At 42.7% G+C, this 23,358-nt stretch overlaps 1 protein-coding gene across 1 annotated transcript; it reads left to right on the top strand.

The window, feature by feature from the left end:
* Positions 1-474: 474 nt before the first annotated feature.
* fdxr.L (ferredoxin reductase L homeolog) lies at positions 475-11,545 on the top strand. Its single transcript, NM_001094837.1, is given in 12 exon segments — positions 475-579; positions 3,649-3,746; positions 4,798-4,893; positions 7,010-7,132; positions 7,538-7,651; positions 9,284-9,385; positions 9,475-9,582; positions 9,882-9,966; positions 10,314-10,513; positions 10,592-10,763; positions 10,838-11,011; positions 11,206-11,545. Coding segments are annotated over 12 exon segments (1,461 nt in total). The 5' UTR covers positions 475-521; the 3' UTR covers positions 11,337-11,545.
* The last annotated feature ends 11,813 nt before the right edge of the window (positions 11,546-23,358 follow it).

Below are 23,358 nucleotides of genomic sequence, written 5' to 3'. Positions count from 1 at the left end.
AATGCCCATTTCAAAACCACACAGGCGGCACCCCTATCTCTATCAATATTCTGCTTTATGATTAAGCCCAATCCTTTAATTACATGAGATCTTTTATACAGGAATCCGTTCTCCAGACAGCTCTAAAATACAGTAATGCTAAATTAGAAAAAAAAAAGCTGTGCAGTCCCTCCCATTTGCGCTGTCACATGAGGGGACAGACACAGGTCTATACAAGAAATTAGCAGCTGGGATTTAGTCGGAGGTTCTGACATCATGGTTCCTGGGCACAGTTGTGACGCTGTGGTATTGTTCTGTGTGTGCGCCACAAGTTCTGGGACATCAGACGCCCTGCTGGAACGCGACGTTGTTCTGTAAACGTCATCACGGAACGCCACAAGCGGATTCCATAGTAACAAGATGCGGCCTTGGTAAAGAACACGGCCTCCCCCGGCGGGGGGTGGTGCGTGGGCGTGGCTTGAATTCCAGCTCCAGAGTTTGGCCACAGCTGTCAGTTTCTGTGTCAGCCCCACGTTGTAAGGATGTGGGGGCTGTCCCGCTGCCTGAGTGTTCCCCGGGGATGGCTGCTTCTAACTACCGGTGAGACACACATGGAGCTTGGTCAGAAAGTTATCAGGCAGAATTGTGAAGGAAGAGGGGAGCAGGTGCTGCTGTGCTGTGTATGGAATGTGCAGGGGGGTTATGGGGGTGTGCAGGAGCAGTTTGGGGTGTGCAGGAGCAGTAATGTGGTAATACAGGTGTGTACGGAGCACATGATGTTTGTTGGGGTAAGTAAAGATGGGCTGGGCAGTGTGAAGGGGTGAGTAAGCTGTATATTGTTGACATGCTCTAGAGTAGTGCCAGGCACCTTTATACATGTAGCTGGCAAATTATCATACTCTGTGCTGGTTTATGTTACACCAATAATAATGCTGAGCAGCCTGGTCATCACACCATTCCCTTGAGGGCCATTACCAGCCCACATGCCTCTGGGTTGACAGCCCTGCCCTGGAGTATTGCATTAGTTTGGTGCTGAGAGCTGTTGTCATACTTTGGAGCAGGGTTAAGTGTAAATGCATCTCTTCAGATGTTGCTGAACTGTAATTGTAGGAGAAGCAGAGCAAGGCAGTTGTGTGTGAGGATGGGGCAATAGTCTCACAAGCCACTGACAGAATCCATGTTCCATTCATACTAAGCCAATTATAATTCCACTCCTCTTTTTTTTAAATCTTATTATTTATTGTGTTTTTTCAACAAATACATACATAGTATCATCATATATTTCTCTAAGGAGTAAGATCTAGTATTTTCCATAAATCTAACAAAACAAAACAACAGACAAAACAAAAAGGAAAAAAAAAAAAAAAAATTAATAAAAAGGTCCAATACAATGTAGGTTTTATGTTTTGGTCTTAGATAGCCAAATATTATGTGCTTCTTGTATTATTATTTTCTCTCTAAAACCTCTTGGTACTGCTTTTTCATATTCTAGATTATTTGTTACTTCTTGTTGTATTTGGTGTATATTTGGAACATCCTCTTTTTTCCAGTTTCTATAATTCCACTCTTCTTAGCATCTTATTGGAGGAGCAGTTAGGTGCATGAATGGTCTTTCCAGCACTGGGTGGCACAAGGGGGAGATTTAAAGGAATGTATATTTATGTGTACAGGACTGCTAATGTTGCCTGTTTTTTATGCCACTGATTTTAAAGGCGTTGTTCACCTTTAAGTTAACTTTTAGTATGATGCGAAGAGTAATATTCTGACACAATATGCATTTGGTTTTCATTTTTTTATTATTTGTGGTTTTTGAGATATTTCGTTTTTTATTCAATCACTTTCACCTGTCACTGCGCATATGGGCAGATATCAGGCCAAAAACTCTCAAGTGGCCTGAAATCTTCCCTGTGTGAGCAGTGACAGGCAGATGGCACGGAGGTCAATGGCACAAGGTAAGGTGGCGTCAGCCTAAAGGCCTGTGTTCCATTTGGGGCATTTTATATATTACTGGGATCTGCCAGAGGGAAGCAACAGGCAAAAGTTCCATGTGCCAGAGGCCCTAGAGTCGTGTTATACAGAAAAATACCGGCCTTCCTATATATTTATCATTTTTCCTTATCAATAATATTGGGATCAGCCATCATATTTACCGGCCAGGCCAGTAAAATACCGGCCAAGCCAGTAAAATACCGGCCAGGTGGCAACCCTACAAGCAGCCCATGTGAGTTTAGCCTGAAATATTTTTAAAAAGGCATCGGTTTTATTTTATGGGTTCATAATGGATTTTGGGGAGACAAGCTCCTTTGTAGCAGTGAAAGGAGCCGTTCAGGATTACATAGAGCTCTGGGCTTAACTTGCATAGCACATACCATAGCAGATAAGGAGATAATTCACAATGCAAATATTCTAATACTGATATACTTACATACAATGAATATATTCAGGGTCTTTTCTGGAACTTTGAATCTAATTACAGTCCTTTCCCCGTTATTAAAGCTGCTGCTCTTTATGCAAACTTCTTTCTGTGATATCCTACTGTGGCACAGTTGCATTATACCCATACTTTGCACTGTTGCTGCCGAGAATGTGTGTAGGGCCAATAATATGTTTCCTACATGATCATTTTTGTACTTATGCCCTTGAAAGAATTTACATGACAGATTTTACATCTTAAATATTAGAAAAATGTGACTTCAACTCCAAATGACCAATTCACCATTACAATATTAATTTGGATATGGAATTACAAAATATTCTGAGAGTAAAAATAAAAGGCAATATTTATTTGTTTACCACCATGCCATGAACTTGGTTTAAAAACCAAGGAATCGGCGCTGCATAAGGACTGAGGAATCCCTCTCCACTGACAAACATACAATGATAAATTAAAAGTTTGTAAAGTGGAACTGAGCCACTCAAAATAGGTAACTGATAAAAGCCATCCTGGGTGGCTTAATTGTTTGCAATCAATGAAATGGGTGCACCTGGAACAAGGTCCAATGCTGGATAGTATTGTATCAGTTGTTACAGAGTTGGGAAGAGTTTGCTGGAATAATTATTATTGATCCATAACACTCCGATGAGGTGTGGGCTAATCAGCCCTAGCTGTGTAGCCAAGTCGGTATGGGACTGTTGTATTAGACTGCAGTCTGTGAGTCAGAATGACGCTGCATTGGCGTGTACTAAAATGTTTAATCCAAATGCAGGTTACAGTTTCAAATTCACTGTGTTTGTGGCTGGAATTGGTGATACCCGGGGCCCCCTTTGGGTTATTACGTCCAGTAGGACACCAACTTTATTGTGGCCGGAGTGACTATTCGGCTGTGAATTTATCACTGTATGTTTGTCAGTGGAGAGGGATCCCTCAGTCCTTATGCAGCGCTGTTTCCTTGGTTTTTAAATGTTTTCAACCAGTTCATGGCATGGTGGTAAACAAATAAATATTGCCTTTTATTTTTACTCTCAGAATATTTTGTAATTCCATATCCAAATGAATATTGTAATGGTGAATTGGTCATTTGGAGTTGAAGTCCCATTTTTCTAATATTTATATTTACTTTTCTAAGTTGGGTGAGGACACTTCATGCGGCCTAAGTCACCATTTATCTAGTTTAAAATATATCCTGCGCAAACCATTCTTAATTAGATTTTACATCTTATTGTTTCCAGGGGTGCAAAGGCCGTTCTCCTCCGTTTCTCACACTCCTCAGATCTGCATTGTTGGGAGTGGGCCAGCAGGGTTCTACACAGCCCAGCACATATTAAAGGTAATGCTTCAAAATCAAACCAATTTTATAAAATGGAAGAGATGTGTCATTACTGTAAGTAGAATTCAGTAGGACTCAGTTGCCCTAAATGGGGACTGTATAGGACATCTGTTCTGTAGGCATATTTGCTTTTAAATAATGTACCCCCCCCCCAACTGTAAGGGTAGTGGCACACCTGAAGATTAAGGAGGCAACTTCAGATGACTTTGTAAAATGAAGCAATCCAAGTGCCATCCCGCAGGCTAACCACATTCTTGCCAGCAGGAAGGCATTTCAGGGAGATTAGTCGGCCGAAGAAGAAGAGATTTGTCATTGGGTGATTAATCTCCCCCGAATCTTCAGGTGTGCCACCACCCTAAATGATAAGGATATTAGAAGTCAATGAGGACTTATACATGTATTCATGTATTATAAGGATAATGCACCCCAAACTGTAAATAATATAGTGAATAATGTACCCCTATTGCAAAATATAAGAATAAGTCACCAAGGTTCTCCATGACCATATAACGGTCATGGAACTCTAAGGTCACTTCTAATATCCTTGTATTTTTCAACAGCAGGTACATTATTTATTATAATACACAAGTTTCAATGAGTTGTGTGACAGAAATGATATCACTAAGAACTGATTATAATTGAAGACATAACTAAGCATAATATACATGATATGGGATTTTGAAAGGCATATGTATCAAAGGATAAACTTTCACCTATTCATAAATACTCTTTTAAAAATCCCATAGAAATGAATGTAGAGTGGCGGAATTTCACTCTAGAGGACCGTGGTGACCTCTAACTTCACTCTTTAATATAAAGTGTCATTTTAATCCATTTTACTGCTTAGTTGTATTTTTCCTGGGGAGCAGTGCTAGAAATAAAAACTATAATTTTACTTATCATTTATGTCTCATTCTTTTGTAAAGGTTAATATAATAACATAACTGCAAGAGATTGTTCCCTTCAGTACCAGCAGAATTCTGTTGACAGTGGGACTTTAAACTTTCCCTTTTCCCATGAATCTGTACTGACCGTGTCTCTGTCCCTGCAGCACAACCCTAAAGCTCAGGTTGATATCTATGAGAAACTACCAGTTCCCTTTGGCTTGGTGCGCTTTGGCGTGGCACCAGATCACCCTGAAGTAAAGGTGAGTGGATGGAATGACTGCAACACAATAGCTGATTCGTGTTAGTTCTATTTAGGGTACCCTCTAGCTTCTGTTGATTTTTGGGGATTAATGTTAGCTAGCCTGTGTGTAACACAGACCATAATAATATCCTGCTGTTAATCTTTATATAGTCTAGGCCAGTGATCCTTAACCAGTAGCTCGTGAGCAACATGTTGCTCTCCAACCCATTGGATGTTGCTCCCAGTGGCCTCAAAACAGGTGCTTATTTTTTAATTCCAGGCCTGGAATTAAAAATTTTGGTTATATAAAAACCATGTGTACTGCCAAACAGAGCCTCAATGTAGGTTGACAATCCTCATAGGGGCTACCAAATGGCCAATCACAGCACCTTTTTGACACCCCAAGAAAAATGCTCTTGCTTGTGTTGCTCTCCAACTCCTTTTACTTCTGAATGTTGCTTGCGGGTTTAAAAGGTTGGGGATCCCTGGTCTAGGCCTTCTGTGGCTGCCTCAGTCCTGCAGTCAGCAGTAAAGGTTGGCCAGAGAGGGTAATAGTATAGATTGGTTCAACCTATCGATTTGTCATCAGCCTTGAACTTACTGGAACTCACCACCTAACCTACCCCCAACTCACTCCCACAGCCGCTGTCGTTTAAGAGCAGAGACACACGTGGAGATTCGGGGAGATTTAGTCGCCCCTGCGACAAATCGCCTCTTCTTCGGGCGACTAATCTCTCCGAACTGCTTTCCCATCAGCTAGAATCTAAATCGCCGGCGGGATGGGACTCGGATCGATTTATTTTCCTAAGTTGCCTGACGAGGAAACTTTGGACGGCTTCAGAAAACGAAGAACTCGAAATGCCATCAGGTCGGCGATTTTGATTCTAGCCAGCGGGAAGGCAGTTCGGGGAGCTTAGTCGTCTGAAGAAGAGGCGATTTGTCGCACGGTGACTAATCTCCCCGAATCTCCACGTGTGTCTCTGCCCTACAGCTCAGACAGGTACATCCCATAGTGTCAAACCAAGTGACTGAGCTTCAGGATAGCTGTGACCTTGACAGCATCAGATCTCTGTTATACTGACAATGCAAGCCCCAAAGCAGGAGCAGAGTGGAGACCTGACTTGTCTGGGGATGTGCTGCGATTCCTCTCTGTTGCTGGTATCTAGGGATCAGAGAGTTAGAAGCAAACATGAAAGCCTGCTCATTGAGATAAGAGAGTAAAGTCCTTGAACAGTCTGTGTAGATAGTGCAGCCTCGCAGATAAGAGAGTTTCGGCCCTGAGACTATGGCATCCCACAATTGTGATTACCGCATTTTACAAAGGGTTAATATCCGAAGGTCTGCCAGCTGCCTTCGAGTTGTATCTGGATTTTATCTCTGAGAGTTTGGGTAAATAAAACCTGATATAGGCAAGAGGGAGCCTGAGACCCAAGATCTGATAGTTTAGCAAGCTTGATAAATCTGGTTCAGCCCCTCCCCTTGATATTTTAATCAAGGATTTTATTTTAACTTTAAATCATGTATTGCTCCGACTCGTTTGACTACTGAACATTTACATATTGCCATCTGCTTCCAACCTGCTGAATGTATCAAACCTGTACTTCATATTCTATGAATGTATCATGTCATAGGAAAGTGGTGGTATTTATACCCACCTTCATTCACCACTCAATTGTATGTCTATTTTTGCTGCCAAGCTGCTACATCTTATTTTGTACATTTTTTTTTTTACCCTCCATTCTAAACTGCTTAAAGGGGAAATAAACCCTAAAACTAAACATGGCTAGGAATGTTGTATCTTATGTACTAAATTACTGTACCAGCTCAGAGATGCAGCTCTTTAACAGTAATAATGCAATAAAATTGTCCACAAGAGCTCCCCATCTTGGATCTTGTTAGGCCATCTTTTGAGTGTCAGTGACACTGCACATGCTCAGTGTTTGCCGCTGAAAGCATCAAGCAGAAGATAAAGTTTATCGTAGAAACTGAAACTAATGAACTGATTATTAAATTGGGATGCAGAATGCAGGAGTTTCTGAGCTGCCATGCAATGGGAATCTGATAGAATTACAAATGCTCATGACTTCTTCTCTGCGTCATTAATAAACCTGTTTCCTGTTCCTCTGTCATTACAGAATGTTATTAACACCTTCACACAGACCGCTCGGTCAGATCGATGTGCATTTTTGGGCAATGTGATGGTTGGCAGAGACATTACAGTGGAAGAGCTGCAGGCAGCCTATCATGCTGTGGTGCTGGTGAGTATCCCATGGCTGGGAGCATAGGCCTGTGTGCACACCTGCCTTCCGCTTTTTATAAAGATATTATATATATATATATATATATATATATATATATATATATATATATATATATATATATATATACACAGTCCCAAGGTGCACACCGTTTCCATGGTTGAGGACCTGGGTGCCCACTCATATGTTATAGAAGCAAAAATAGAAGAAAGCGGCACTCACAGGCTTTTTCAGCAGGTTCAAAAAATAGAATCTTCAAGCTTCAATAAAGATTCTATTTTTTGAACCTGCTGAAAAAGCCTGTGAGTGCCGCTTTCTTCTATTTTGCTTATATATATATATATATATATATATATATATATAATTAATTTTTTTTTCTTTACTAAGTTTCTGCTTGTCTTACAGAGCTACGGCGCTGAAGACAAACGTGAGCTAAGTATCCCTGGAGAGGACCTGCCTGGAGTCTATTCTGCCAGGGATTTTGTGGGCTGGTACAATGGGCTTCCTGACAACAGACATGTGAGTTTGGGACATATGATTAATGTTTCAGTGCCTGCGTCTGCTATGTAATGAAAGAAGCATTTACATCGTGACAGTACATGAACAATAGCACCAGACTGGGGAGTACAGAACTTGTGTATGGGGCTGGGGAATACAGCCAATTGAAATGGCTGATAATGGACTCCCAAGGGACTGTGATTTATTAACCAGCCCTGTTTAAAGTCCACGTGGCTACACAAACTGTTAAAGGGACCAGTTTCAATCATTCAACTGCAGTAACTTGAATAATGCATCTGCCAAAAGGTAAGGCTCCTTTAATCTATGCCATGTCTGCTTCTATCAATTCAAGAGCCTTTCTTTGTGTAGCACCCCATGTCAATAAGAAAATCTGATACAAAACTTCCTGTTTTATTCCCTTTAAGGTCAACAGAAAACAAACATAAAGAACTTGAAATATTACTTAGTCTAATAAACTTTTTTCTGTGTCAGGTTGTTATTTCTTATCATGCCTGGATACGGATGCATACATACATTATGATATTGAGAGGGCTGGTGCATCTCTGTATCAAGTGCCACAGGCACATATGATCTGCCACAAGTCTAACCTTTTGCGCCCTGCATTTGCGACATGGGTAGTTGTAAACGGCCCTTGATATGGTTTCTTGATGAAGATTTGGTGATTTCCAACAACAGAAAACTAGCTTCTTAAAATCAGCCCTGAACACTCTGAGCATGTGCAGTTCCACTAAGGATTAGTCGCCCATCGACAAATCGATTCTTCTTCGGGCGACTAATCTCCCCGTACTGCCTCCCCGTCGGCTAGAATCTAAATCGCCGGCGGAGTGGCACTCGAATCGCTTTGAGGAAAATGAAGTGATCCAAGTGCCATCCCGTCGGCGATTTTGATTCTAGCCGGTGGGGAGGCAGTTCGGGGAGATTAGTCGGCCGTAGAAGAAGCTGGGCGACTAATCTCCCCCAGTAGCTTTGTGTGCCCTGCCCTTACAGTCAAAATGTTGCCTGATCAGATGGGGAGTTCCTGTGGACAACTTTGAAGGAGCATTAATGTTCTAGGACTACTGAATCACTGGCCTGGTACAATAAGTTAGGTTTACAGCAGCAGTGCTCATACTTTATTAATGAAAGATCTTCTTTTAGTGATATTGTCCCGTTATGTGCTACATCCATTGTTAGCATTCTGTTCCATGGGAAATATTACTTCTTGTATATATTGATTTATGAGAGAAGTTATATTACTTTTTTTAACAAACCACTTTTTCTTATGTTACATGATAAATGAAAAGAATGAAATAGGAGGGTGATTTAGACAAGCTGTTAGTTGACAGAATCTTGAGCTCTACTGATCACCAGCTAAAGGTCTACTGTTAGATCCCGATCTACCTTTTGGACACCACTGGTTTATAGAATTTAGCATCTCTAGACTTATTCGTTTTAGGTATTTCTTTTTTAATATTGATTTAAATCAGATGTCATATTTTGCTCACACGCTGTACCTCTAGCCAGTAACTTTGAGGTTGTCAGAGTGATCGAAGTAAGATTTTCTTCTTCAAGTGGTGCTGTTCCCAGGGAGGGGCACTACATTTTACTAAGATATTAAGGGTAGGGTACTAAGCACATGTTTTTATGTTTTAGCTTAATCCAGACCTGAGCTGTGACACAGCAGTGATATTAGGACAGGGGAACGTGGCTCTGGACATTGCTCGTATTCTCCTTTCTCCTGTTGACATCCTGCGAGTGAGTGACTCTCCTTACCAGCTCTACCTTTCTCCACTCGGTTTCCTATATACTATGCCCACGGTGTGCATGTGTTTATCTTTATGTAGAAAACAGACATCACCCAGGATGCCTTGGATGCTCTGAGCAAAAGCCGCGTACGGAGGGTGTGGATGGTCGGGCGGCGTGGGCCTCTTCAGGTGGCATTCACCATAAAGGTACAATTCAGGTTAAAGTGTCAACTAGAAATCTCTATTATTCTATACCCTGCATTGTTTTACTTTAATTAAATGCAGATAATAGCTTCAACTGTCAGACCATAATGCTCTCTCTGCCTCCCTCTGCTGCCTGCAGTAACTGAGGGTCAGGGTTCAATCTGTAGTAAATATGGAAGCAGTGACTGCTGGATATTACTAGCTACTACATCAGTTTTTGGATTATAGAGCCTGGATAGATGCATTTCTCTATCTGTCCACACCATTTGGCACTAGTTCTGGTTTTTCTCTTTTACCCGCAGGAACTGCGAGAGATGATTAACTTACCAGGGACTCGGCCAAAGCTGGATCCCGCTGATTATATGGGGTTGGAAAAGGCTATAAAAGGTGGGCTAGCAGTAGAGGTCTTCTGTGGAGAGACATCTCCTTTAAGGCTCAGTTTCTTCCCATGGCTGCTCCTCTGTCTCGCCTCCCGTTATTCTACCTGGTTAATTTTCCCTCTGCCTTATTTTCTGCTTGGAGCTCTGTCATATACGAAGCAAATGCTTTATTTCTTCTTTTGCTCTTAATAACGTCTGTTTCCACACTGCCCTTTGCTCTGTGCCCCACTCCAGCTGACACTAATGAGGTGACTATGCTTTCCTCCATCATTAGAGTCTCTGGTTCGCTGACAAATATATCATTATAGTCCAATCTTATGATCCTTCTACAGTTCATTATCTAATGTTCTTTAGACCTCCCACGACCAAGAAAACGCCTCACTGAGCTGCTTGTAAAATCAGCTCTGGAAAAGCCTGACCACAAGGTGGAAGCTAACTGGGCTCGAGCAGAGAAAGAGTGGGGCTTGCGCTTCTTTAGGAGCCCTTTTGCTGTGTTACCCAGTGAGGATGGGAAGAGAGCAGCCCGTATCCGCCTGTCAGTGACTCGTCTGGAGGTGTGAGAGTGTCCTGGAGGTTATATGGGATAGGTTGCACTGTATCATGGTGTATTTACTTCTTCTGTTGTTACTCAGGGTATGGGAGAAACTGCTGTGGCTGTCCCCACAGGGCAGGTGGAAAACATATCCTGTGGTCTGATCTTTAGCAGCATTGGGTACAAAAGTGCCTCCATCTCTTCGACTGTTCCCTTCCTACCCAAGCAGGGTGTAATCCCAAACTCTATGGGCAGAGTTGAAGGAATCCCAGGTGAGCTAAATACTTCCCTTCAGATAATAATGAGGTGTTTGTTTCTCAATATGCCTAAAGCTAATTTTTTCCAGGCCTGTACTGCAGCGGTTGGGTGAAAAGAGGTCCAACTGGAGTCATAACCACCACAATGACAGACAGCTTTGATACAGCACAAGCCATTCTTGAGGATGTACAAACAGGGGCCTTGAATTGGTCAGAACCTCGGGCTGGGTCGGTAACCATTCTGGAGCTGCTTCACCTCCGGGGTAAGTTGGGTGACTTACTTAAAGGTTTTTCTCTGGTTTTATTGTGTCCTCCAAGGTATATTCTTGTACTTCTCTACAATAACATGGACTGCTTTGTCACCTTCATCTTGTTCTCTCATTTACACCTTGTGGAGCCTGTACCTACAACTTGACATTATGACTTCCATCATGCTCTCTCTTTTGAACCCTCTCAGGGATACAGCCTGTCTCATTTTCTGACTGGGAGAAGATTGATGAAGTGGAGACTTCCAGAGGTCTTACAGTTGGGAAACCAAGAGAAAAGATCCTGGACACAGAGGAGATGCTGCAATTGGTCTGTCGGTAACTTTAGCACTTTGCACAGTGATTGACTTCTTCACAGATGAACAATGCCAGTCTCTTGCTTGTCAAATGTGGTCCCGCAACTGATTCAGCGGAAACCTCTAAGTGATATTTAGACATTAACTCCTAATGAATGCTCAGTCTTGGGACCCACGTATTTTTATATTCTGTAAAAAAAATTTAAGTAATGTAATAAATGAATTAGGGAAGTTGTACACTTGTTTGTGACATAAATGAGGTAGCAAACTTCAAGAACAAGATGATGTTTCTCCCTTCTCTGCCCAAAGTACCCCTGGAAAGCAGCAATTGTTCAGATATAGGGTTGGCTTATTTGTTGCTCTTAATTTCAATCAATGCTAGAAAAAACTCAACTCCAATGCCAGTACCCATTGCTGACCTGGTTGGCAAGTCTATTCATAGACTGAATGGCACTTACATGTTCAACATTATATTTCCACACCATGGAGATCAATAGAAAATTACACACACACTCCTCCCTTGCTGCAATAACAGCCCCTACTCCCATGAGAAGGTTCCCACTAGATGTTGAAACATTGCTGCTGGGATTTGCTTCCATTCAACCACAAGAGCATTAGTGAGGTTTGCCACTGATGTTAGGGATTAGGTCTGGCAAACCCATTCTGTATGGTTCTGGCTTGTGCATGGAGCATTATTGTGCTGAAACAGGAAAGATCCTTCTTGCTACAAGTTTGCTACAAAGTCAGAAGCATGAAATAGTCATGAATATCATTGTACCCTGTAAGCTTAAAGGAACTGTTTAGAGTAAAAATTAAACTGGTTAAAGAGATAGGCTGTGCAAAATAAAAGAATGTTTCAATATAGTTAGTTAGTCAAAAAGGTAATGTATAAAGTCTGGAGTGAGTGGATGTGTAACATAATAGCCAGAGCACTACTTCCTGCTTTGCAGCTCTCTAACCTGTTACCAGTCTGTAACCAATCAGTGACTTGAAGGGGGCCACATGGGACATAACTGTCCAGTTAGTTTGTTTTTGTATCTGTCCTGCATGTTAGGGATCAAAAGCAAACTCGCTGAATAGTTATGTCCCATGTGGCCCCCCTTCAAGTCGCTAACTATGAGGTTAGAGAGCTGCAAAGCAGGAAGTAGTGTTCTGGCCATTATGTTAGACATCCAGTCACTCCAGTCTTTAAAGATTTTTTTTTTTTGCACATCCTGTTTATTTACCCAGTTTTATTTTTAGATTGAACTGTTGCTTTAAGTTTTCACTGGAACCAGGGCCAAACCCAAGACCTTTATTACTCTTCCTTCAAACTTTTACCATTGGTGTTATGTTTTCAGGCAGGTAGTGTTCTCCTGGCATCTGCCAAACCAAGACTTTTCCCTCAGATTGGCAGATGGTGAGGTATCATTTATCATTCCAGAGTGTGTATCCCCTGCTCAGAGCCCAGTGGTGTTGCCCTTTACACTAATTCAGCTGACACTCAGCATTGCATGTTGTGATGTTGCTTGCCTATGATCATCAATAGAAATCTTCTTGTGCTCCCTACATGGACTTCTTGTACTTCTGATAGTTTTGACTAAAAATGCATCTAGATATACGAGACCGTATAATGCAGATTTAGCCAGATAAATCATATTATGTTTTAGAGCTCATTGGGATTGACTGGTCTGTAGCAGCAGCCCCATTCTGCGCGGCTAATAAAACAAAAGAATAATTTGTATATTTCAGATGGGAGGAGGCTTATATTACAGCCCCAATCCATTCTATGAATCTGTATCCGATACACTGCTTTGAAGGCAAAATGAATGCATGTATAAATTCCTTTTTCCCTTTTCATCAAACTGCTATCAACCCACATGCCCAAAGGGACAGTTTCGCCTGTATTTCAGAATAATACAATGGTATAAAAATGAGATTGCTCTTAGATCAGTGGTGTGCAACCCATGGCTCACATGAATAAGGTCGTTAGCATAATTCTATATTTAATACTTGAATATGTTATAGATCTGTGCATCTGCTCATAGCGCTGTTATCAGAATAATATACAGCTCTGTTCATGGGAAAGGTTAGGGAGGCTCCTGGAAAGCCAGACGGGTAAACAATGGGGTCTCCAAAAAGGACTTGAAACTTGTCATTATTGTGCAGTTTCTATTTGTGACAGGTGGTGGCGCAATTGGGAGGAAAGCTCTGGAAGGAGCCTTGTAATGACTTTAACCACAAGCCAAACTGCAGCCAGAAACTGATCTGTAGGATTTGGGGTTGAAAACATCTTGCCTGTTGGTTATTTGTGCTTAAAAGATAATTTGATATGTGTTTATGGCGCACCTCCAGGAGCAGATATGAGTTTTATAAACCCTGCCATGTATTCACTAGGTGAGGTGCTGATTGTTAATGGCATGCACTTGGACAGGGAACAAAAGAAATGTATGTGTAAGATTGATCTTTATATTAAAGGAATAGGAAAGGCATAACTGGGAAGGGGGGGATACTCCTCTTTGCTGAAAAAATGTACTGGTCCAACCAAGTCTCTATTGGTTGGAGCTCCACCATCTTGTTCCGGCATTGTGAAATTTGGCCTTTCATTTTGAAAAGGGGAGGTTCACCTTAAAGTTAACTTTTAGTATGTTATAGAATGGCTAATTCTAAGCAACTTTTCAAGTGGTCTTCATTTTTTTTTATCCTTTTTCAATTATTTGTCTTTTTCCAGCTTTAAAATGGGAATCAGTGACCCCCATGTAAAAAAACAAATGCTCTGTAAGTCTACAAATGTATTGTTGTTTTTTTATTACTCGTCTTTCTATTCAGACCTCTCCTATTCATAGTCCAGTCTCCTATCCAAACGCTAACCTGTACCCCAGCAACCAGATTGCTAGAATGGCAAGCTGGAGAGCTACTGAATAAAAAGCTAAAAAAAATGAAAAAACACATAATAAAAAATGAAAACCAATTGCAAGAATAACACTCTATACAACATACTAGAAGTTAATTTAAAGCGAAACAACCCCTTAAAGTCCTGATTTTGCTCTAATGTGCATGTGCAACGCCCATACCCAGGGTCTGAGCTTAGCGACGGGTGATTAACCCTTTCCTTGTCCTTTGCAAGAGTTGTGTCTTGTTCCACTGTGACGTTACCATGTTCGAAGAATTAATTGCACTTCTTGAATTTGTAATATAAAGGCTAATGACATATTAGGCAGGGGGGCTCCCACTCCTGCTTTTTTTCTGGCACCTGTTGAAATGCGACTCCCAGAATTGGGGCTCAATCATCCCATGGCTCAACAGTCGGGTTTCGTTTGGAAAGTCATCACAGATTGACAGATCGTTTTTGATTTGATTCTAGTCGTTCGTGGACTCACTGGCCTTCCTGCATGTTCTTCTATACCAGATGTTTTATTGGCCAGTGCTTTCCAGTAGGGAGGCCCCGAATCTAGGATTTGGTTTGGGATTCTGCTTTTTTCAGCAGGATTTGGATTCGGCCGAATACTTCTGCCAGGCCGAACCAATTTGCATATGCAAATTTGGTGTGGTATTCGGGCGAATCTTTCTCAAAGGATTCAGAGGTTCGGCTGAATCCAAAATAGTGTATTTGGTGCATCCCTACTTTCTAGTGTAATAGCATAGTGAGGGACAATATGATGATAGACTCTCTTGTATGGACCTCCATTGGTCGCCCCAGTTTGGCCCTAGCCTATGACCTTGCTGTCTCCTTGACATTTACAGTAGCCTGATCAGCCGTGTTTATGTTCCCCAACATTGACTCCGTAGTTTACATGTCAGTGTCTCAGATCGATGTGTGACAGAGCAGTAAAATGAGGCCCAGCCCTGTGGCAAGCGGAGGAGTCCGTGTTAGACAGAGAGAGATTTAATAATCATCAGAACTGTATAAGGACACGCAGAGCAAATGTGATAATGGAGCTAGCAATGCAGACAGATGCACAGTAACAATATAATGGCAGCACAACACTCTATTATTATTATTATTATGCAGAGGGTTGACGTTCCTGGCTGCCCTGGAAGCAGAGAGCTTATTAAAGAGCTGTGTTTTGGCTTCACATCTTGTTCCGAAAAAACCTCCAACCTTTTGTATAAGTGGCGCCTAGACAAGCCGTGCAATTCCTCTTGCTGACATTAGGGGTCACTGTGACATTGACTGACAGCCGGCCTGAAGGACATTTGCAATGAGCGCGGCTCAGACTGATGTGGGGAAGTACCGTAGAGATTGATACAAGGATGCTCCAATTAGATCAGTGCCCCCACCTCTACTCATTCTCAGGTTACCCTCGGGGGGCGCAGGTAAATCGATTCTCACAGACCCACCTGTTCCACTGCTGCCTGACCCATCTGTTCTCCTGCGAGGGGCTCCTCAATACCAGAACTATTCCTGTGACCTGGAGCTGCAGTGGGTTTATTTGGAAGATGCTGCCGAGGCTACAAAATGACTGTGAGACTCCCTGCTGTGGGTCTCAATCATTGTTTCTCTTTATTCAGACTCGTCTGGAGGCTCTGGGGGGAATTCAAGGGCCACAGAGCAGGGGCTGAATAGCTCTATTGTACACAAATCCTGCCAGACTACACAGTAATGCTGCTCTCAGTAGCACTCTAATCTGCCCTCCCTAAATGCTCCTTATACAGGTATGGGATCTGTTATCTGGAAACCCGTTATCCAGAAAGCTCCGAATTACAGAAAGGTTATCTCCCATAGACTACACTTTATCCAAATAATCTAAAAAAAAAATTTTGAATGATTTCCTTTTTCTCTGTAATAATAAAACAGTACATTTTACTTGATCCCAAATAGGATATAATTAGTCCTTGGAAGCAAAACCAGCCTATTGGGTTTATTTAATGTTTGCATGATTTTCTAGATTTCAGATATGAAGATCCAAATTACGGAAAACCCCAGGCCCCGTGCATCTTGGGCAACAGGTCCCATACCTCTACAATTATTTATCTCTATAGCACAAACATATTAGCGGATGCGTATATTCTATATAAGCCCAGTCTGAAGGTCAGTTAGTGTGAGATTTGGGGTGATTGCTTATTTGTGCCCTGGGTACCCCTGGAACTATAACAGGGTGACTGTTACCCCAATGTTTTTTATATATCTGTAACATAGTTAAAAACAACGAGGGCTCAGCCTGAACGCCAGTTAGGGTGAGATTTGGGGTGAGAGCTTATTTGTACCCCCTGGAACCTCGCCAGCCCAGACCCACTTCACACAGCCTGTGCTCCAAAAACTCCACCCCCCACCTGACGCGCACCGGTACTCACTGACGGGGGAGGTGGCAGGGAATACAGAGGGGGATTTCTGGGAGAGGGCCTTGATCTTCAAGCCCTTGTGGGCCCCGGTGGCCCAGACCTACCTGCGCTCCTGACCTCCACCCCCCAATCTAAGAATTGACAAGCACAGTAGGCGTGGGAGGGGGCTGGTAGACAGAGCGGGATTTATGGATTGAAAGGGGGCCCTGATGCGGCAGCCCCGGTGGGCTCAGGCACCCCCAGTCCAACACTGCCTGGAACTATAGCAGGATGGCTGTTAACCCTATATTTCTATATATCTGGCACTGATATCTATTTTTTTGTATGTAATATGAATGTTCCTACACTAACAAACATTTTCCATTACTTTCAGGCCCAAATGTTATTACAATGAGCATGTCCCTTTAAACATGCCGAGGATTATCTCAATAAAACTGGCATATGGCACGCATCCAGTTGCTTTTATATGAGCAGAATATGCCTGCAGGAACTTACCGACCCATCTGCTCTGTCCATTGCTTGAGAAAATCTTACTTACACTTCTAACACTAAAGCATCTTGGGACTTTACTGTGAGAGCCATGGGTCCAACTAGTACGTCACTTGCCCAGCTCCACACATACCAGGGATGTTTGTATCAATAACTGGGAAATTAATAATTTTTTTGTCCAAAAGCATCAAAGTCAATGAGCGGATTTTCTTATGGTGAATTTTTTGTCCAAATGCGGAGACTTCCGCTGGCTAAAATAAAAATCGCCTGGGGGCACTCAGAGCGATTTGTTTGCCGAAGTCGCCCGAAGTTCTCGAAGTTTTCCAATTATGGGTGACTTTGCAAAATGAAGCGCTCCGAGTGCCTGCCCCCTGGCAATTTTCATTTTAGCTGACCCATTAAAGTCAACGGGCGTTTTTTCTTATGGACGTTTTTTTTTTGCAACTTTTTTGTCATGACAAATTTATCTGGGGGCACATTTCTACAACAGTTTCGCGATAAAATTTACATATGTCAAAATGTGGAATTTTACCAGGAATCAATGACAGGCAAAAAAATTTGCATATCACTAATAGTGAATGACCCCGTCAGGGTCGGCTGTCATCTATGGGAGTCGTTATATTGGAAATATTGTAAAATATACAGTAAGTATATAAGAAGTCGCTGAGGAGTTCTGCTTTTATATAGTCATGGACCTCTCCTTTCTCATATTTTACAACAGGTGGTGCATTATTGTAATAGACAAGTTGGGGTTAGTCATGTGACTCAAATTATATCACTGAGCACTGATTGTAAATGATGACATCACTTAGCACTGATTATAACTGATGACATCACTTAGCACTGATTAGAAGAGATTCATGACTCTTGTGTATAATAAAGACATCCAGTGAGACAACACATGAGTATTATACACCCCCTGTGACACTTACAAGTTGCTCCAAACACATGGGGGCTAAAATCTCCCCTTGTTGCCCTCAATATAAATCTAAAAGCTTTTGTTCTGGTGCTCGCTGTGTCCTTCATCGGTCAGTAGTAGTGACCCCCCCCCCAACCAGAGCGTTGCCTTAGCCGCCCAGAATATTGAGTGATGAAGTATTTCTCCATACGAATGGTTATTAATGTGCAATAAATACTCTGACCCCTGGGAGGTATGATTAAAGGGTTATAACGTGCGCAAGACAATCCTCTCTACCTTTAGGGTGGGCTGATCCATTATTCATGTCGTTGCCTTAGAAATGCATCTGCTCTTTATTATAATATATATGAATCGATTGTGCCCGTCTCCCTCCTCTTCCTTCCCATCTTGGAGGGGGATAGAAAATAACATTAGTTCTGGGGGTCTCGGGAGCCTCTTGCCTAATTGTGCAGCGAGTGGCCCGTCGTGATACTGGCCCATTTATTTGTCCATTTGACACATAATAAAAACACATGGGGACATTATCTCTATCTCCCTTAGAGAATCTTGGGAATTTCGCCTTCATCTCCATTTGTCTTCATACGGCTCGGTCTTGTCATTGCCTCGCTGTCATTCTGCTTTTCTCATGAAATGTGTAAAAATCCCTCGGCAGAACCTGAAAGGGGGAACTGAGCGGAGGCTCCAAGGGGCAATTCATTAACTAGATCAGGCCTCAGTTCCCTGGGAAAGGGATATGTATTTAAAGTGCCCCCCCCAAATAAAAGTGCGTGGAACTGTCCCACTGCTAGTATTCTTTATTAAGATTTAGCATGGGCACTATAATCAATATCCATTACATTGCATACGTTTCTTCTCATAGGGTGCAGTTGGCTTTACACGTTCTGCTAACCTGGCTCCTTCAGACCAAGTCAGCATCTTATTGGCCCATTTATATAACCCATTCCATGGCCTGCTCCCATTGGGCACTTTGATTCAGCCTTCTCCCAACAGGTTTTGCCAGGTCCCCAGTGGACTGGATTGTTCCAATTTGTCCAAGAATGTTGGTGGCCAAGTCAGCTACAGAATTGCTCATTTAGTGGCCTCCCCAAATGGGCGGAGCTTGCAATGTATACCCAATAAACTTGTTGTGTACAAGTACTGATACTGGCCAGTCCGACCCTGGGGATACTGACGGGGGATCTGCTGTATCTGTCATAGCCAGGGGTATAACTACATTACCCCAGCCCCCCAGCAAAAAATTACTTCTCCCCCCGCCATGTGCGTAAGGTCGCCACCTGGCCGGTAAAAATGATGGTTGATCCCAATGTTATTAATAGGGAAAAAAGATAGATAAGAAGGCTGGTAACATTTTCCCGGAAAAGGTGGCAACCCTACATGTGCGTGAATGCCTGTGACCCATCACCAGCAATTGTTCCCATGCCTGGCAGCACAGGGATTGTACTAGGCTGAAATAGGAAGGGAGGAGGGTGTGGGAGAGAGGATTGAAGACTCTCTGACCATTTTGTGTTCCTTTCTATAGGCCGGTCGATAAAGCACAGAAAGGGACCTGACAATGAATTTGCTTGAACGAAAATGGGCCGGGTCACGGGGAGCGGAGCTGTCTGTCTCCCAGAACTGATAACGAAAAAGCAATTTATCAAACAAAGGCTGCTCATCCTCCTCCCTCTGTCAGCTCATCTTTTCCTCATTCACCCCCCCAAAACAAGCCGGACACCTTATAGGGTACAACGAGGACATCATGTGAAGGTGGCATGGGCCTTGACCCCTTTTTTTATGGGAACCCTTGTGCCATACTATCAACTCAAATTTTCCATTTTCTATTCCAGATTGACTGCAACTCCCAGAATTCATAGCCAGCCTACAATGTTATACTTCCCAGTTCCTCTAGTATATATAACAAATTTTGGGCATGATCCCCTTTAGAAGGTGTGCTGGTGAGCGAGATTAGAGTCGCCTTCAGTTGAAAGTAATTTTGCACCGTCAGCAAAGTTTGGGGATTCGCTCCCCTAAAACCCACTGCGTTGCAGTTTGTGAGCTGCCCGTATCAGAGCCTATTTACATATAGAATAGTTTCTCTGTTTCACAGACACCTGTCTTTGTAACAGGGGCAGTACTTGAAACGTGATTGGTCCCTCTGCATTAACCCCTGCCCTTCCATAATCACTCATATCCTTGTGTGCCAGCTACATAGGGATATTGTCAGCACATGAACTCCCTTGTGTACAGATGGTTTTATTCATAATACAAGCTTTTACTGGTTCCCTAACTGTGGAGCTGCCTCTGGCCCATCTAGAGGAGATACTGGGGTGGTGGATCTCAGCCTTAAGGTTAATTAGGGTGAAATTTGGGGGTGAAGTGTTTTTATAGAACCAGCGTCAGACCCTTGAAGGGAAACCAGTCACAATAAGTCAAGAAGAGGTCGGTGATCAAAACAGGGCCGGGTGCCAAATGTGCGTGCGTCTGTAGAAGTCAGGTCCCTGTCATTAGCGACAGAGGCAGTTTGGGTGGGAGAGACTTTGGTGACAAGAGACAGATTAGAGACCAGTAAAAATGGAGACATTATTGTTACATTACAAAAATGGGTAAAAATATCTTTAATATCGTTAGCTATACTCGTATAGAATAATACATATTTTTCCCTGCAAGAAGTGGCTTGTTTACGACATTTGTACTGAGAAGGAAGAAGAAGTTAAATGGGGTTAAAGGAGAAGTAAAGATAATCTAAAGAAGTAGCTAGAAATGTTGTACATTATGTTATGGGCTTCTGTACCAGCCCAAAGCAACCACAGCCCTTTAGCAGTAAAGATCTGTGTCTCCAAAGATGCCCCAGTAGCTCCCCATGTTCTTTTCTGCTAATTCACTGCACATGCTCTGTGCTGCTGTCACTTACTGAGCTTAGGGACCCACTCACAATATACAGTACACATAGAATAGAAATGTCACAATATAGTTAATAAAGATAATTACTACATGACAGCACAGAAACCAGTGTAATTAGCATCAGAATTTAATAATCAGTCCTGTAGCATCAGCTTATATTTCAGACAAACCTCATTTTCTGATGGATAATTTGTGACAACCCCTAAGCTTAGCTTCTCAACAGCTGCTCAGAGCCCACTGAGCATGTGAGTGTCGCAGACACTTTCCAAGATGGTGACCCCCTGTGACAAGTTTGAAGTCCTGGATCATTTCTGCTATTGAGATGCTGAAACTTTAGGCTGGTGCAATAAGTTCAATATATAAAATATGGCATTTTTAGCCCAATTCATTTTTAGGGTTTCGTTCTCCTTTAACCACAGATACCCCTGATGGTCTTGGGGACAAGAGACTACAGAGCCCTGACAGCAGACTAGTTGCCCTTCTCTGGGCAGTTTCTGCTCTGTTATCTTCTTCCTACAGACATGAAGACTCAGCTACAAGTGCAGAATACAAAGTCCAATTTTGAAAGCAATTTACCATGTGTTTTTACTTCAAACGCAGCATTTTCTCCTATGGTTCCAGCATAATTTTGACTGCAAGGGGGGGATACTGTTGCCACAATTACAATCAATATTTTCAGATTGGTAATTGGGGTTTCTGGTAGTGATGTGCGGGTCGACAAAAATTTGACTTGCACCAGGCCAGCAACTCCATTTATAGACCCAGGCCAAAACCCGTGCTTGGGGCAGGCGTGCGACTATAAATGGAGACTGCGGGTAAGAGAATGTGTGTGGCATTCAACTCGAACCCGCCCAACCAATGGGTCCTGAGGGTGTTGAGCCAGACAGCACATCACTGGTTTCCGGTGTTGCCCGGTGGTCCTTTATATGCAAGTGTTCTATGCCATTTGGCCACTGGCTGCTGTGGGAAGTCTGGGGCTACTATCACCTGCGTCCATGGGCACACTTGATCATGATTTGCAAAGAGAGATAGGACTGATACAGTGTCGCTAAGTGCAGATATGCAACATTGGACATGAGTACCTTTAAGAGTTGATGTGCTCAATGAATCCATGTTTGCATTTACAGTCATATGATAACTTCAGAATGGAATGACCCACCAGTGCTGTATAATATATATATAGTTAAAAAAGGAAGGGTTCATTGCTGGAGGCTGCTATGGGGATAAGTATGTCCCCACTTTAACAGTCAATGTTTGTGTCTTTTATTTTTGTGACATTTTTATCTTTGGGCCAATTTCAGACTTTAATAAATAAGCCAATGCAAATTTTTGGATCTTTTAAAATAAATCCACACCCAGTCAGCTAAGATCAGAGAGAGTGGCAGTATTCGGGGGCAGGAGAGAGAGAGGCTAAGCAGCTCTGCAGAGAAAGAAATCAAGTGAGGACAGGAGGGGGAGAAGAGCCGACTTGTTAGGAAAAGAGAGAAACAATTCGCCGTGCCTTGTGTGCCCCGGGCAGGATCTGTCCACATGAGACAGAGAGAGAAGGGAGAGAGCTGAGTGACAGCCTGTGTCCTGTATGTACTCACACGGCCGGCCCAACGCACTCTCACACTCGGGGAAGCTGAGTCAATCAGGCATCTCCCAAACACTGCAAGTGGGGAATGTAGCAAGGGGCAATGCTTGTTTAATCACTCAGACATAAGAGTGCCCCCAAGGTTAATTCTCCCTGACTATACAAGCAGCAGTCATGTGAGGGAAGAAAAGCTGGCGTGAACAGAGGTATCCTGGCAGCATGGGCTCAGCTCTAACTTTGCTGCCGATTCTGAATGAAATTACATTGAGGAGTGTGAGTATTGAAGGAACTGGATGGGGGTAAGAAATGCCATCTCTAGATTGGATATGCTGCAGGCAGATGCTGTATCTCTGAACCCCCAAGAGCTTCCCAGGCCAAGGGGAAAGAGACATCTATACAAGACATGTGCCTTAATTCAGGGGCATTTGGGATTCCTGCATTCCAGGCAAGTCTGGACTGGGAGTCAAAATAGGCCCTGGCATTACCAGTACAGAGAGGCCCAATCAGCTCCCACCAGTCCACTAAATAGATACTTTCTATGGCATTTTTATGGCAGCCCCTCTGGCATTTGCCAGAACCCATAGATTGCCAGTCCAGGCCTGATTCCTGTTTGCCTGGATCCTTGGTAGTTCAGCCAAACTGAATCCTAACTATGTATACTGAGACTGATAAACAGCCCCACATCCAACAAAACTAGCTTTTAAAGGAACTGTAACACCAAAAAATTAAAGTGTCTTGAAGTAATGAAAATATAATGGACGATTACTCTGCACTGGTAGAACAAAAGACTACTATGGTTCATATAAACAAGCTGCTGTGTAGCCATGGGGGCAGACATTCAAAGCTGAATAAGGGTAAGGACACACTGGACGATTTGTCGCCAACGTTTTAAAAAAGTAAATCGCGGCGACAAGACGATCGC

Source organism: Xenopus laevis, chromosome 9_10L, assembly GCF_017654675.1.
Source record: "Xenopus laevis strain J_2021 chromosome 9_10L, Xenopus_laevis_v10.1, whole genome shotgun sequence".
Taxonomy (NCBI): domain Eukaryota; kingdom Metazoa; phylum Chordata; class Amphibia; order Anura; family Pipidae; genus Xenopus; species Xenopus laevis.
Note: the sequence above shows the minus strand (reverse complement) of the source record. Positions and strands in the feature narration are given on the sequence as shown.